At 41.0% G+C, this 17508-nt stretch overlaps 1 protein-coding gene across 1 annotated transcript; it reads left to right on the top strand.

Moving 5' to 3' along the window:
• Window positions 1-9115: 9115 nt before the first annotated feature.
• On the top strand, window positions 9116-16621 carry syf2 (SYF2 pre-mRNA-splicing factor). Its single transcript, XM_061793766.1, has 7 exons — window positions 9116-9182; window positions 9464-9562; window positions 10066-10191; window positions 13669-13786; window positions 15035-15125; window positions 15660-15758; window positions 16271-16621. The coding sequence occupies exons 1-7, from the start codon at window positions 9165-9167 to the stop codon at window positions 16434-16436; spliced, it is 717 nt and encodes a 238-aa protein (XP_061649750.1). The 5' UTR covers window positions 9116-9164; the 3' UTR covers window positions 16437-16621.
• The last annotated feature ends 887 nt before the right edge of the window (window positions 16622-17508 follow it).

Genomic DNA, 17508 nt, shown 5'->3' with positions numbered 1-17508 from the left:
ATAGCAGAATTAACTACTCTCCAGAATGAAATGAAATGAATGAAAAATCCAATCCGGTGTAACCTCAAAGGAACAAGTACAATCTCTTCCAGGATGCTGGTCAGCTCCAAATTGTCCCTATTTCCAATACATTTTTCCCCATCTAAAAGAATTGAAATGGAGCTCATCCATTCCAGGGTCAAACTGTCACCATCAGAGGTTTATTAAGTGTACAGGCATGTTTTGAGTACCAATGTCAAACTTTTTACTGTCTTAGAAGTGTAAAAAGAAGCTCCCTTCAGTCTAATAGAAAATTGCAAAATTATAAAATAAAATGAAGTTGTTTGAATCTTGAATGACTTAACTTTTCATGAGGCAGAAGATAGGAGGAGCATTTAAGGAAATAGAGAGAGAAACACAGCTTACTTTATGCATCGCCCTTTTTCACATTCTGCACTATCATCCATCCGTCTTCTGTTCCGCTTATCCTCCTCACTATGGTCGCTGGCGCGCCGGAGCCTATCCCAGCTACGTTTGGGCGAGAGGCGGGGTACACCCAGAACTGGTCGTCAGCCAATCACAGGGCACCTATAAACAAACAACCATTCGCACTCACATTCACACCTACGGGCAATTTAGAGTTCTCAATTTACCTACCATGCATGTTTTTGAGATGTGGGAGGAAACCGGAGTACCCGGAGAAAACCCACACAGGCACAGGGAGAACATGCAAACTCCACAAAGGCGAGGCCGGGATTTGAACCCCGGTCCTCAGAACTGTGAGGCGGATGTGCTAAGCAGTCTTACACCGTGCCGGCCTGAACTATCATACAAGTGAAAAAAATACGTAAAACACAAAAACAACATTGTGTTGTCACCATAGCATTGACAAAAGTACAGAGGGAAAATTCATCAACTGGGCCACTTTCATACTGTATATGTAATTTTTGCTTGCTCTGCTACTTCAGCGTGAAAGGTTCTTTTGTTGGATTTTGTGGTTCATGCCTGCAGTGAGAGTCTGGTCTCGATGGCAGGCCAATGTAGTCCTATACCCTTTTAACTTACTGTAATAACCAAAGTATCTTGCTGCATTTCAAAAGCAATTTGAAAATGAGGATTTGTTAGACCACAGTACACTTTTCCATTTTGTCTCAGGCTCTGAGAAGTTGGCAGCATTTCTGGAAGCAGTTGAATTATTTTCGCTTTGCATGGTAGAATCTTAACTGCAACAATTAACAATGTCCACTGACAAAACTTTTCCGAAGTGTTCAGGAGCCCCAGTCGCAGCATTATGTCCATTTTGTGGCACACTGCCACATGAGTGGTCAAAGGTCAGGGGTATTCAGTGTATTGCAAATGTAGATTGGGTACATAGTGTGGAAAATTCAAAATTCAACATGGATTTTTTGGGGGGGGATTTTTTTTTGCTGTACTGTGTTGTTTTGAATAGGTTATAGAAAATAAACCCCCAATTCCAGTGAAGTTGGGACGTTGTGTTAAACATAAATAAAATCAGAATACAATGATTTGCAAATCATGTTCAAGCTATATTTAATTGAATACACTACAAAGACAAGATATTTAATTTTCAAACTGAGAAACTTTATTGTTTTTCGCAAATAATCATTAACTTGGAATTTTATGGCTGCAACACGTTCCAAAAAAACTGGGACAGGGTCATGTTCACCACTGTGCTACATCATCTTTTCTTTTAACAACATTCAATAAACGTTTGGGAACTGAGGACACTAATTGTTGAAGCTTTGTAGGTGGAATTCTTTCCCATTCTTGCTTGATGTACAGCTTCAGCTGTTCAACAGTCCAGGGTCTCCGTTGTCGTTTTTTTACGCTTCATAATGCGCCACACATTTTCAATGGGAGACAGGTCTAGACTGCAGGCAGGCCAGTCTCGTACCCGCACTCTTCTACTCCGAAGCCACGCTGTTGTAACACGTGCAGAATGTGGTTTGGCATTGTCTTGCTGAAATAAGCAGGGGCGTCCATGAAAAAGACGTTGCTTGGATGGCAGCATATGTTTCTCCAAAACCTGTATGTACCTTTCCGCATTAATGGTGCCTTCACAGATGTGTAAGTTACCCATGCCATTGGCACTAACACAGCCCCATACGCTCACAGATGCTGGCTTTTGAACTTTGTGTCCATAACAGTCCGGATGGTTCTTTTCCTCTTTGGCCCGGAGGACACAACGGCCACAATTAACAAAAACAATTTGAAATGTGGACTCGTCGGACCACAGAACACTTTTCCACTTTGCGTCAGTCCATCTCTGATGAGCTCGGGCCCAGAGAAGCCTGCGACGTTTCTGGGTGTTGTTGATAAATGGCTTTTGCTTTGCATAGTAGAGTTTCAAGTTGCACTTACGGATGTAGCGGCGAACTGTATTTACTGACATTGGTTTTCTGAAGTGTTCCTGAGCCCATGTGGTGATATCCTTTACACATTGATGTCGGTTTTGGATGCAGTGCCGCCTGAGGGATCGAAGGTCACGGGCATTCAATGTTGGTTTTCGGCCTTGCCGCTTACATGCAGTGATTTCTCCAGATTCTCTGAACCTTTTGATGATATTATGGACCGTAGATGATGAAATCCCAAAATTCCTTGCAATTGTACGTTGAGGAACATTGTCCTTAAACTGTTCGACTATTTTCTCACGCACTTTTTCACAAAGAGGTGAACCTCGCCCCATCTTTGCTTGTGAACGACTGAGCAATTCAGGGAAGCTCCTTTCATACCCAATCATGGCACCCACCTGTTCCCAATTAGCCCGTTCACCTGTGGGATGTTCCAAACAGGTGTTTGATGAGCATTCCTCACCTTTCTCAGTCTTTTTTGCCACCTGTCCCATCTTTTTTGGAACGTGTTGCAGCCATAAAACTCTGGGTTAATGATTATTTGCTAAAAACAATAAAGTTTATCAGTTTGAACATTAAATAACTTGTCTTTGCAGTGTATTCAATTAAATATAGGTTGAACATATTCAACCTATATTATATATATATAATATATATATACCCCGTAGAGGGGGTCCGGTTCGGTGGCCTCAGTATTGATGTGGTTCTGTTGGTTTCATCAAGCCGTGATCTCCAACTCTCACTGGAGCAGTTCGAGGCTGAGTGTGAAGCGGCTGGGATGAGAATCAGCACCTCCGAATCTGAGACCATGGTCCTCAGTCGGAAAAGGGTGGCGTGCCCTCTCCAGGTCGGGGATGAGATCCTGGCCCAAGTGGAGGAGTTCAAGAATGTTGGGGTCTTGTTCACAAGTGAGGGAAGAATGGAACGGGAGATTGACAGGCTTTGTATCGATCTGTTGTGGTAAAGAAGGAGCTAAGCCGAAAGGCGAAGCTTTCGATTTACCGGTCGATCTACGTTCCACCCCTCACCTACGGTCACGAACTGTGGGTCGTGACCGAAAGAACAAGATCCCGGATACAAGCGGCCGTAATGAGTTTCCTCCGCAGGGTGTCCGGGCTCTCCCTTAGAGAGAGGGGGAGAAGCTCGGTCATCCGGGAGGATCTCAGAGTAGAGCCGCCGCTCCTCCACATCGAGAGGAGCCAGATGAGGTGGCCGGGGCATCTGATTCGGATCCCTCCCGGACGCCTCCCTGGTGACGTCCCACCGGGAGGAGACCCCGGGCACGACCCAGTGCACGCTGGAGAGACTACATTCTTCGGCTGGCCTAGACGTGCTAACCAGTCTTACACCGTGCCGCCCTTACTTAGGTTTTATATTTTATAAATTAGAGCAGCACAGTGTACCAGTGGTTAGCACATGGGCCTCACAGTCAATTCTGAGTTTGCATCTCAGCTCAGGGCCTGCTTTGTAGACTTTGCATGTGCTTGTGCTAGCGTGGGTTTTCTTCGGCTTCTAAAAATATACATTTTCACTTCCCAAAAACATACATGTTAGGTTAATTGAAGACTCTAAATTGTGCAGCAGTGTGAATGTGCGTGTGAATGGTTGTTTATTCATATGTGTCCTGCAACTTACTGGCGATCAGTCCAGGGTGTACTCTGCCTCTCATCCAAAATTAGCCTGGATAGGCTCCAGCTCGCCCATGAAATGAGGACAAGCTGTATAGAAAATGAATGGATGGATAGTATAAATTACACATTTGAAGGAATCAAATTGATGCTATTTGGAGGCATTCCAGAGATCATTGAAAGACAGCGTGGTTCAAGCTAAGAGCGTCACTGAGTGTAGCGAAAAAATCAGGGCTGCAGTTTGAAAGGTGGTGGGGGCAAGGAGAAAGATGAAACAAATGAAGTTGTCCCTGGTCTCGATCACGTTGGCTCCAGTGGGGAACATTTGGGTGAGATGGAAAAGAAGACGCCATCTTTATGTTCCATTCATGTCTGCTGTGCCTCAGCCCAAGTCCCCTGGACTCCCACACTCCTTTTGACACATTCACACAAATGCACACTTGGTGGTTCCACTCCAGTGACAAGAGGCTGTAGTCAGGGTGGTGACGCTTCAGGAGTAGCTCCTCATCTTGGAGAAGCATGTTTGCGTTGGCCTGGAATTAATAACTTTTCATTTAGTGCGGAAATGACAGGAATAGTAATTAAGGAAATGGAATGATTTTATTGGCCATGATGTTTATATTAACTTCCAGATGTGAAGCAGCTGCTTGTGGAGTAAGCGGCCTTATTCCCACCCCCCATGTACAATCTTGATAAAGTTTTATTAAGAGTAACACAACAGCACCAGTCAAATATATTGCTGCGTGCATATTAATAGAAATGTAATAATATGTAACATGCATTTACGGGATTTAAACTAATACCAAATCCAGTTGAATTAACATGCGATGGCTATGAGGCACCATGAAGTCTGTTCTGTATTCATGAAGGTGTCCCTTAAGTGCAATTTATTTGAAGATACAATGTTAATCTATTTTAGATATGATTTGCTTGACTGGTAAAGTTAATATTGAAGAGTGGCTGTTCAGCAATTTTGGGTGGCCTCCCCGAGCACATGTGAGATCCATATCTTATTGCGCTAAAGTTCACTACACACTAAATCGCGGTGACATTATTGCAGGATTCCTTATATTGCCTGGCACAGAGCCTCAATTTATTTAAAATGAATGTCAAGCTAGTCTCTACTCCAACTTTTGAAGCTCTTCTCATCTGTTTAAACTGGCGGACTCCCATGCAATATTAAGGTAGGCCTATGTGCTACATATGTTGTGCAAATTATCTTGTGTATAAAAAAAATTTATAAGCTTCTGGCCATTTTCAGTGGAAAGTGGTGGAGATGAGGAACGCTAGGGGATATATCCTGTGTAAGGGCAGGGTTGAACTGCAAAATATGCGTGCATAACATTAGTAAGAACATTGAACTGCCATGAATGATGAACGCAAACATTTCATGTCTGGATATGTAATACGATATTCAGTATCTACCTGTTTTGTAAGTGGGCTTTGCAATTGTGTACTAAATTGGATGATGGTTCACTGCAATTTTTTTCTGGTCACTTTCCACTTTTGAAATCATTTTCGATGTTTTTTTTATGAAGCTGTTTTGTCTTTTTCACATCAATAGACGATGCGTGCCCACTACTGTTGCCAGAGTTGGCTATGATGTGCTCCCATCTGGTTTCCAGTGAAAACGCATCACCCCATTAACAATGCTTGTGATCTCGTGGATACTTTAATCTAAGACTATAAACTCAATTTAATTACATCCTGCAAAAGAGCTCTATTAGTGCAGTGCAATCAAATACGGATTGAATCCATTTGGCCACTCAAATATGCTCAAATGGCTTTTGAAAGTGTTTACTTTTGTCAGCGCATTGACTCATATTTAAAGGCCCATGAATATGATCATGATTAAGTATATAATTGATACGTATGACTCTTATGGGCAAAAACACATAAGTAATAAGTTTTCTCTTTCCCCAGACTTTTCATTGAGCACATGGCTGCATGCTTGACCTTTCATGCCTCACGGTACAAGCTTCAATAATATGCGTCTGTCTTGTCATTCCAGTTTTTTATTAATCCAATTATTTTAAATTCAAAGTTGAAAAGTCAGACAGATAACTAAGATTACATTACAATTACGCACAAATACATAATTGCGATAATAAAAGATGTGTTTAATCGAACAATATTTAAACAACGAAATAATATGCATAAGTTTAAATGTCATTTTGTGATAGATCTTTCGTTCCAGACCAAAGGGCATCTAATTCTCCAGCAGTCTCTGCAGTTTAAGACTTGATAGAACTGGACGGGCTCGCTGGCTTAGCCCCCCCCCCCCCCCCCCCCCCCCCCCCCACTTGCGGGTGGAGGGGGCCAGGCCCACCCTTCCTCAATGTGCCGGCTCAGCAACTGCGTACACCTGTTGACTAATATGCTTGTGATACAGGGTTCATTCACTAATAAGACACACTATAGGCTTGAATTGCTTGTGCTGGGACCACTAATAACAACACAGGTTATACTGACATATCAACTCACAGGTTCTTGCAGGTGTTGAGACACTAAAAAAGAATCCCATCGCACCACTCGTCAGTAGCACTGCTTTGCTCATTTCCCACATCCTGTCCTGTCCTGTCCTGCCCTTTTCTGCCCTTTTATCGTCTTGTTCTCTTGGTTAGTTATTGCCTGTCCTCAACGGGTGTTCCCCCCATCCACAAATAAGAACACGATTTGACTGTGGTAATATTAGTTGTGCTCAAACATCTCGACAGTTTCACTATTGGTCTGTTGTGGTTTGCACCCCTATTCCCCTTGTCCACTCTGTCTCTCTGTCTGTCCCCCAAAACCATGTTCTGTCTGGCTGCATTTTCAATAAATATCAGAATAATTAAAAACATTCAAAATAAGCAGAGGGAGTATTTCAAACTCCCTTGTTGCACAGCAAAACTGTTCCAGCACAAAAGGCATACAGATCCACCATTCTGCAAGTCCATGCAGCTGAACAGGACAGGTTAATTACAAAAAAAAAACTAACTGAAATACATTCTAATTGACAGTTTGTGAAAGACTTACTACAGTATAATTCACACTTTCAAACCCAGAAAGATGTTAGAGTTAGAATTTTGTTTTTAAACATTGAGATTCTATTTCTTATCATGGTATGTATCGGTATTCTTCTTTTCAGCATCGGTTTTTGTGGAAGGATTCCTATATTAATTTTTTTCATTATTTAATACTTAAGCTTGTCCCTCAAGAAGAAATTCAACTCCCACGCCGATGTATCTATTGTGTTGCACGCCGTACACACACAGAACCAGATCACACACATGCAGGCATGCAAGGAGCGATTCAGAGTGAACGAAGAGCACAAAGATTGCTGCACCAATTAAGCTGGCGTGATGGGGATGATGCCTTGCTCAAGGTCACCTCGACAGTAGCCAGCAAGCAGACTAGCTTCTCTCCAACAACTAGTGGCCATTTTCACGTTTGCTGTAGTGGGACTTGAACCCGTGTCCTCTGACTCCAAAGTGTCAAGCACTGAGTTGGGCTAGCTTGTCCACCCAGAGGCTAGGTATAGCACCTGGTATACCCAATTCAAATCACATTCAAGTACTAACCAGGCCTGACCCTGGATATGTCAGTGTGTCCGCCATATTGAATGTGTCAGTTCTGCCTGTAAACATCTCGTCTTGCCTGACGATCCGGCCACTCTGTCTCCTCAGTCAGAGCAGCTGGAGTGCGCTTCCGCACTCCCAGATTGTGGCTCTCTGAATAACCGAACAGCACACTCCAACAACACTCTAAAGTTTCAGAAACATTACGGAGTGTAGAGAGCGCGCTTAGAGTACATTTTCGAACGTATCCAAAGTCCATATTGATGTTGATCTTACCCTGTGCAATCATTGCTGATCATTATTTTGAGAAATCGTTAACGTGATCAGTGTCTTCACGTACAGTAAATGAATATCGTTAATTATTAAAGTCGCTGTAAATAAAAAAAAGTCTTATGAATTTGGCAGACTACAGACGAGTGCTATTAACAAGCCTGTCAAATTTTAACGAATGAAAAAGATATCAATATGGCGGACGCCCTGGTGTATCCCTGCCAGAGGCCAACCCGCTCGTTCGTAAATTCATAGAAAGTGGAGCAAGCTCTGCCTCTCTGAACACTGCACTCTCAGCGCGTAGTGAGTGTCAGATTGAATTTCCGTACGTACTCTTAGTGTTGTGTTGGTGTGTAGGTCCGCATTACAGAAACACTTTAGAGAAAGTTAACACACGTTATTTAGCCTGTGGCTCACATTCCATGACAGATATTTGAGCAAATACTTCCTGCTAGTTATATACAATACATAACACTTGGGAATTTAAGTAACGACACCGAGCTGTTCTGTAAATTGTGGCATCCTGAGAAGACGCATTTTTATCTAACTACACATTGTAGTGGTAGAAAAGGGGCAAGTAATTATAACTAAGTAACATGCAATTGCGCTGGCTAGCCACTGATGCAAACATAGGCGGTCAGTTCTTATACAATGGGGCAGGGGTCGACTCATGCTGGATGCTCAAGTGCAAAACTGAGTGCGGTTTTAGCCATGCCCAAAAAAATCAGGGAAACTGAAATGAAAAACAGTTTAATGCTGTATCCCCACAATTGAGTACGACAGTTCTCAGTCTATACCGGTTTTCTAAAATTATCTTCAAACATGTATAATGTATTTAGAAACCAATCTCTGGATTCAATTTAGATGGTCTTTCATAATAATATTGTATAATAACATGCAAAGTAATTTTAGCAAATTTGTTATTACAGAAGTGTGTATGAAACGGGTTTCCCTTCGCATTACAATAATCAGTAGCCAAGAAGTAGCTCTCAGTTACAAAAAGGTTGGTGAGCCCTCATTTAGAGTCTTTCATGAACCTAACGTGCATGTTTTAGGAATGTGGGAGGAGGCTGGAGAAAACTGGACGGAGGACACAGAACTGTGAGGTAGACGAGATGTTATGTTACGTTATGTTATGTTCTTATATTATGTTACGTTGTATATTATATTATATTATATTATATTATATTATATTATATTATATTATATTATATTATATTATTGTGCCAATTGTATGAAATACATTTGTATTTTAAAAACACATTAAAAGATAAGACATACGAATGACGTCATTTAAAAACATTGCGCAATATCCGCTCTATCACTTCCGGTCTTCTTCCGCAGCGTAAACAGTAATGGCGTCCGGCAGTGAGGTTTGTAGTTTTGTTTCCCTTATTTTAATGGCAATGCAGCTTAATTTCTCTATCCAGACAGTGCTTATACTGCTGCCAGCGGACCTTTGTAACGATGTCTATTTTGCGACATGATATGTTTGTACTCATTGACACGGTTTGGATTTGTGGCGACATTGCTATGCTAATGTCTTGTGAGCTAACGTCAACAAAACTCACAAGAAACATTCTGTTTGTAAATGATCTACAATTGAATGACTTACTATATATTGGAGTTGTTTGATTTCTTAACTGACTTCCAGGAGAAGAGTACAGCCACTGAAGGGGAGCTGCCCGAAACCTTCGCGTCTTCAAAGAGGGAGGACAGACTACGAAAGTTCCGCGAGTTACATTTTAAACGGGTAAGACTGCAGTATTGTGTTCTTTATTTAAGTCTGTCACAATACAGCAATTGTGTCGATTGGTCAGGATTACTGCTCATTAAAAAAATATATACCTTTCTGATATTTAGTAATTCAACCAGATGTATGCCTTTGATTTTTTTTTGGATTTATAATTTTAACCCACCCCTTAAAAGCTACGAAATCTAATTAAGAAACTGACCTGTCAAGGATGGCACTGAGTATTAAAAAAAAATCTCATAGCCATACTTGTGTGTAGTTAGTCACAACGTCACGTGTGTTTATGTGGCTAGAGGTTAGGCAGCCCTCGTCACTGAGAAGTCATTCCGCTTTAACAATGGGGGCCCAATTAAAATTACCTAGCCAACATGGCCTATACATTTTTCAGTATGCCAAATTGAGAAAAATAGAATTTGACCCTCTACATCTCGGGGACCTTTCAAGAAACATGCATTTACTTATTCTCTATGATGTGCTGAAAAGTGTTCCGTCTTCATCGACAGAATGAAGCACGCAAGCTCAATCACCAGGAAGTTGTTGAGGAGGATAAGAGGCTCAAGCTACCCTCTAACTGGGAGGCTAAAAAAGCCAGACTGGAGTGGGAACTTAATGAAGATGAAAAGAAAAAGGTATGTAACACAGGGTTTCCTGGGGTCCTAAAAAGTCTAAATACAGTATTTGAGTCCAGCAAGCAACATAACATCCAAACAGCATTATTGGCAAGTCCTGGCTTTTAGGATTGCCACTTGATGTAAAGCATGAATTCTTGATGACGACTATGTTCACCTGGACACGTACAAGTCTTGTGATCCTGTAAAACAGCGCTGCTCTCATTCTCACCTGTTTGAGATCCCAGAAGAGAGAGTAGACTCAGCTGTCAGAAGTGAATGTATTGTATTTCAAAACAAATGTCTCCACAGAGATGTGAAAGACTCACTCCCAGTCATAGAAAATGTTTTATTGCAGTTGTTGCTGCTGAGGATGGCCCAACCAGTTATTTACGTTACTTTTTCACACAGGGCCAGGTAATTGTGAATAGTTTTTTTCCTGAATAAATGTAATCACTATTTAAAAACAGCATTTTAACTTCCCTAAGGTTATATTTGTTTGATGATTCTAAACATTGAAGTGGGGAAACTATGCAAAAATATACACATGAAGCATATTTAGCATTTTATGCTGATCGGCTTTAATGTCATAATTCGCCGATACGATCAATGACATCATTGATCGGCTCCGCAAAAGACATCCTGTCACCATCGTGTACAGTATATTTGAATCCAAAAGCTAGTTTATTTTTAGCCTTTTCGCGTGTCTTTTGACGTAGTACTGTAAATATCTGACCACCAATAGTTGTTTAAAAAAAAAAAAACATGTAAGCAGTGTGGGACAGACAACACGTAGTACGATAGTCTGGGACAGGCAACACGTAATGCCGGATCAGACTATCAGAATCAGAATCATCTTTATTTGCCAAGTATGTCCAAAAAACACACAAGGAATTTGTCTCCCGTAATTGGAGCCGCTCTAGTACGACAACAGACAGTCAATTGACAGAGAACACTTTGGAGACATAAAGACATTGAGAAAAACAGTCACTGAGCAATAAAGGGTTGCTAGTTATCTGGGAATGCTGGTACATTTATTTATTTTTTTGACAGTTGTGCAAAAAGATGCAGAGTCCTATAGCACGTAGAGCAGTTTGAATGACTAATATTGCAATAGTCCGGTGCAATGACCATTGTGCAAAGGGCGCCAAGACTTCAAGCGAGTAGTACGATAGTCTGGGACAATGTTGATTGTGCAAATGTTGCAGATACTCCTCAGTCAGTGTGCAAATGGAGCAGATGCTACTCTGGCATGAGTGGCCAGTATTGGTCAACAACAGATATGCAAATAGTGCAACGCGTCGAGACAACTACAGTGAGTGCACGAGTAATGTACAATTGGCCCCACAGAAATGTGACAACGAACTCAAGTCAAAAAATTGCCAGCATGTTGTAATGGAATTGTAGGTTAGCTGTTTAAGAAGTTGATCGCAAGAGGGAAGAAGCTGTTGGAATGTCTGCTAGTTCTAGTTTGCATTGATCGGTAGTGCCTACCTGAGGGAAGGAGCTGGAAGAGATGGTGACCGGGATGCGGAGGGTCCGAGAGGATTTTGCACGCTCTTGTCTTAGTTCTGGCAGCGTGCAAGTCCTCAGGAGCTTCCCTTAATTGCTCATCAAAGATGGGGCGAGGTTCACCTCTTTGTGAACAGGTGCGTGAGAAAAGAGTCGAACAGTTTAAGGACAATGTTCCTCAATGTACAGTTGCAAGGCATTTAGGGATTTCATCATCTACGGTCCATAATATCATCAAAAGGTTCAGAGAATCTGGAGAAATCACTGCATGTAAGCGGCAAGGCCGAAAACCAACATTGAATGCCCGTGACCTTCGATCCCACTGCATCAAAAACCGACATCAATGTGTAAAGGATATCACCACATGGGCTCAGGAACACTTCAGAAAACCAATGTCAGTAAATACAGTTTGGCGCTACAGCGGTAAGTGCAACTTTCAACTCTACTATGCAAAGCAAAAGCAATTTTATCAACACCCAAAAACGCCGCCAGCTTCTCTGGGACTGAGCTCATCTAAGATGGACTGATGCAAAGTGGAAAAGTGTTCTGTGGTCCGACGAGTCCACATTTCAAATTTGTTTTTGGAAACTGTGGATGTCGTGTCCTCCGGGCCAAAGAGGAAAAGAACCATCCGGACTGTTATGGACACAAAGTTCAAAAGCCAGCATCTGTGAGCGTATGGGGCTGTGTTAGTGCCAATGGCATGGGTAACGTACACATCTGTGAAGGCACCATTAATGCTGAACGGTACGTACGGGTTTTGGAGAAACGTATACTGCCATCCAAGCAACATCTAATATTTCCCTCTTCACTTTCTGTAAGGGGGAAAAACTGATAAATTGTTCACGTTTTTATTTTGAATAAAATCTGCGGTGTTCCCAATGCATTTGTGTGTAAAAGCCATGAGGATTTAAAAAAAATAAAAATAAATAAAACTGCTATTATTGTGAACATTATACAATAATTAACAGATTGCATAATTGTCCTTGATTTGCAACCTGACACCAAGATATTTTCTTTTTCCTGTAGTTCATTGGATCACAATATTCATAACCTGCATGAGTACTGTACTCAATTTGAATTAGTTTTAGTTTTTATGTTGTGATAAATGTTTTGCAAGTTTTTCATTGTAATTGTCTAAAAATGTATTTGGTGAATCCTTTAGAAACCCTGGTGCATATACAGTATGCACATGAAGACTTGTGAAAATTACCGTAATTTCTCTTTTCCCCAAAACAATCTTCAAAAGTCAATAGTGCTTATTATTCATGGGTCTAGCAAATGCTAGAAAATTCTTTCACAGTGAAATGAGGTATAGGAGTAGATGTGTTTTATAACAGCCATAAATTAGTTGTAAAGCTTCAGTGTTAAAGCGACACTAGGGTGCGCCACAATAAGAAATATCTAATTAAAGAACACACAGACGTGAGTATTAATAATATTACTGATCAGAAACAAATTACAAATTACAAATTAGGAGAGGGTCACCACTAACATTAATTGCATATAAATATATCAATGGATAGAAAGTCATGGGTGCGCATTATACATCGGAAGAAGGGTTTTTCTGATTTTGGGAGTAAATTTTGAGGGTGCGTATTGTACTCGAGTGCATATTACACATGACAAATTACGGTATGTGGTTATTTGCTGCTCTGAAACAGATCACACAATAGATATTGTAACTTAGGAGTATTTTTCCTTGAGCGTTCCCATTACATTTAAATACGAATCCACACGCTGATAATGATGTATAATACAATTACATTGATCTTACTGTAGTGCTCTGTGAATGTAAACTAACAAATGTTGGGTGGGTGTAATGGGGACAGACAATTTTTTATTTTTGGTTTATTTGATCACAATAACCAACCCCAAAGATTACTATTGTGTCTTGTAAACAAGTACATTTTTCCATTAACTTACATTTATTTATTTATTTATTTTTTTCTTTTTAGTAATTGAATTGGGGTCTTGTCTTTTTAGGAATGTGCAGCCAGAGGTGAAGACTACCACAGAGTGAAACTCCTTGATATCACAGCTGGTGATGCAGAGCGGTGGGAGAGGAAGAAGAAGAAGAAGAATCCTGACACGGGATTTGCAGGTTGGGGGCAATATTGATTTAAAACATTTCCAAATGTTTTAATGGTCTTACTTCCTACAAAGACCATCCAAGAGGCACGTATTGGGAAGTCGTTTCAAACCACATGACTAACTCCATTGCATTTTCAAGCATTTTTTTCACACTGACAAAAATATACACCATCTGTTAACAATATTGTGACCACTTGCAGATTCTTAAAATTTTCTCATGCAAAGTTTTAAAATGAGGCGCCAAAGTGTAAACTTTTGTACATGCAACTCTGTGATTCAGAGACCGCAGTGATGTCATAGCCATGTTTGGATTAAAAGGTATCCATTCACGGAGAAGCAAATTTGGGATAAGAACTGGTGGAAAAGCACTTGGTCTTCCTCACAGTGCCTATTGATGGTCTTACGACAAAAAGTTCAGATTTTACTCGCTCATTCTCACCTCATCTGTTTGCGACATCATGTCGCCAAACTCAAATCATCTTAATCAGTCTTCTTTAACGTCAAATTGATTATCGTCAAAATGGACCCCACAGTCGTCAAACCTCAAGCCAATTGAAAACCTTTGGGATGTGGTGGAACGGATCATTTGCAACTCTGGATGTGCAGCTGATAAGTCGGCAGTGACTGTTTGATGTCAATACGGACAAAGCAGTGTTTCTACCTCCATGTTAAATAATAGCAACCCAGAATTGGGACTGCAAGTGTAAATCCTGCAAATGTAAAATGTCCAGCAACCCAAAATCTGTCTAAATGAGTAAAAAAAACACTTTCAGAAGAGACCAAAAAAGTGGCATCAAGATACGTGGTTGGGTCCATGTTCCTGATGTCTTTTGATCAGCCAGCAACACACGATGCTGGCTGTACTCGACACTTGATGAGTAAATGAGCATGTCTGTTAAGCTCAAAGACTCATCTAGAGCTACATAAAGCTTTAAATGGAGCTGATGGAACATTGCTCTATTGATTTATGTTCGCGCCTCGTTCGTGTAATAAAGGTCACCTTTGAGTTAAAGAAACGGAAAGTTTTAAGTGTTATGTCATGAAGCAATGTGGAACTTAAGTGATGCTTTTTTGCATTGTTGTGTATATTGGTGACACACACGATTAGAGTACTAGTATTACTCTTGAGTCTCCTAAGAAAGACGGTGCCTGTCAAATATGGCTACTATCCTATCACAAATTGACACCACAGAACATACGAGAGAGGCTAATTCTGATGAACTCATTTGTGTTCTCTCTCTTGTCACATCCAACCCAGGTTATGCGGAAGCCCAATTTAGGCAGTATCAGAGGCTCACGAAACAAATCAGACCAGACATGCAAAACTATGAGAAACAGCGAGAGGAATGGTAAGTAGATGGCTCATATCACAGTTACAAATTGAGGGAAAATGACCTCTGGCCATTCTTGATTTTTGTTCATCTGATGAAAAGACACACAAGAATTATGTATGAGGACATCTCTGCTAATATAACCATATCTAGTCAACCATAATCAATCCTAAGGATTTTGCTTGGCTTAATCGTTTTAGCATTCATCCCATCACATGTGCACAAAGTACATCTTATACATAAACGACTGTACCCCAGTTTTGCCCTGGGGATAGTTTCATCCAAACACTGTAATTTAAAAAAGTAAAACTCTGAATCTCTGGTATGCACACAAAGGTCAAAGAAGTGCCTGCAGGGTTTTCTTGCTTTTAAATGTTGCCACATGCACCGCCGTGAAGGATTCACTGACACATTTTGCCCCAAGCCACACCATCGTCTTTCAGCGGAATGACCAAGATCACAATGGCACTACAGAGAAGCCAGTTTAAGTATGCCAAAATGCTGATTAGCTATGGCTCTGTACATCAAATTTCTTTTGCACTTAACCCGCAGTGGTGAGGACTTCCACCCCACGTCCAATAGCTTGATCCACGGCACCCATGTCCCTTCCCAGGAAGGCATTGACCGCATGGTGGAAGACGTCGAGAAACAGTAAGTTCGAGTTAAAAGATGGCAAAGGAGAGATGCCCTCCATCCCCTTCCTATCAACGTCACTCTGAACGGTTATTGCTGCCTTCAGTCAGTCTTCTTGAAGTCCCACTCTTTGAATGTACTCAGCAGTATGCACAGCAAAACTTTGACATTCATTTCTAACGCCCAAATAAACCAAAAGCTGTATCTGACCAAATGAACGTAACAAGGCAGGCCTGTAAAAATACTTGACATTCAACACATTATCTAGAGAAAAGGACTGTTTGGAGTGTGTTAATACAGTGCATAAACTGTTTTTTTCTGAAGCAATAAACACCACACAAGCAGCTGATAGGGCCCAATTGACTTAACAGTAATCCTTTTCAAGTGACGATGATCAGGAGGGGTTTCCCGATACAATGCCGTTAATGAGACTGGCTGTTTGTTTACCATTAACTCTTCTGACAAGACTGGAGTTTCAGCAGTGATTTGTGGAATCAACCACTAAGCTGCTTGTCTTTTCTGTTGTGCAGGATCGACAAGCGGGCCAAATATAGCCGACGCAGGGCCTACAATGACGACGCAGACATCGATTACATTAACGAGAGGAACGCCAAGTTCAACAAGAAGGCGGAACGGTTTTATGGCAAATACACAGCAGAGATCAAGCAGAACCTGGAGAGAGGCACTGCTGTTTAAGTTCCCTTTTCAGTCATCAAATCTTGAAACTTAATAGTGCATTGCTAGTCTTTTTATACACGTTGTGTATTTTCTAGCTATGATGTACCTGTTAATGTGTGTACGGTTTAAGAATGCCCTTTTTGGAGTATTCCCACACTTAATTTTGAATAAAACACTCTGTAGTCCTTCAATTGAGAACACAACTTGGTTGTTGGCGTGTGTGTGTGTGTGTGTGGTCTCGTGACATTTTGAGCGTGAGAATTAACTACCATCAAAAAGTATCAAACCTCGGGGCTTATTGGCTGACAAATGCTAACTGACGAATGTGTTTGATGTAGCTGCACTGTGGTGAGGGGCAACAAGAGCGTAATTCAATTTATTATCATCAACTCCATCTAACCAGCTCGCTTGAAGCAGCTACATGAGCAGGAGAGCCTTGTGACTGGTGAGGAGAATCATGGCTAGCTATTCCCATGCACTCTAAAAGGGCACACTGAGTGAACTGGAGTTGTTTCTAAATGTTGTTGTAAACTAAATGTTGAGATAATTGGTTATCAAACCTTTTGAATTTTATTTTATTTTTTTAGCAAAGGCCTTGAAGGAAAATCTGCGCCACAATTTCATCATCCCATTTATTAGGCAACCTTGTCACTGCAAAACCCTAGAAGGCCACATTTCCTTTTAGAATTTGTCGATAAAAATGTTGCTGTTGCTCTTTTAATGGGACACTGAAATGTTTCCTCATATCTGGCCATATTTGGTTTCCACGGTGTTGCTGTTTCGAACACTGTCACCCATGCACCCAGAAAACAAGTGTCATAATGTGACATGGGAAGCGATAACGTTGAAAGCGGCGAATGACTCTTAAAATTCATTTGCGGTTTTAACTTATTAGCAACTTTCAACATTTGTTTTCTTAAAAAATCTCTACTACCCCTACTACTGTACACCCATTTGAAAACCACTGATCTCTGAGTTCTGGGGAGGCTTCATTACAATGACCTAACTAGGATGTGGGAGTCTATTAATAAGCCTTCAATAAATCGAACATAAACTCCACTTGCAACAGTTACAACACGCTATTTGACAT

Source organism: Phyllopteryx taeniolatus, chromosome 13, assembly GCF_024500385.1.
Source record: "Phyllopteryx taeniolatus isolate TA_2022b chromosome 13, UOR_Ptae_1.2, whole genome shotgun sequence".
Lineage (NCBI taxonomy): Eukaryota > Metazoa > Chordata > Actinopteri > Syngnathiformes > Syngnathidae > Phyllopteryx > Phyllopteryx taeniolatus.
Note: the sequence above shows the minus strand (reverse complement) of the source record. Positions and strands in the feature narration are given on the sequence as shown.

Bases quoted from the DNA above. Each gene is read 5' to 3' on its own strand.
- syf2 (XM_061793766.1), top strand. The intron at 13,787-15,034 runs GTTGGGGGCAAT...CATCCAACCCAG, and splicing joins TCCTGACACGGGATTTGCAG to GTTATGCGGAAGCCCAATTT. The intron at 15,759-16,270 runs GTAAGTTCGAGT...TCTGTTGTGCAG, and splicing joins GTGGAAGACGTCGAGAAACA to GATCGACAAGCGGGCCAAAT.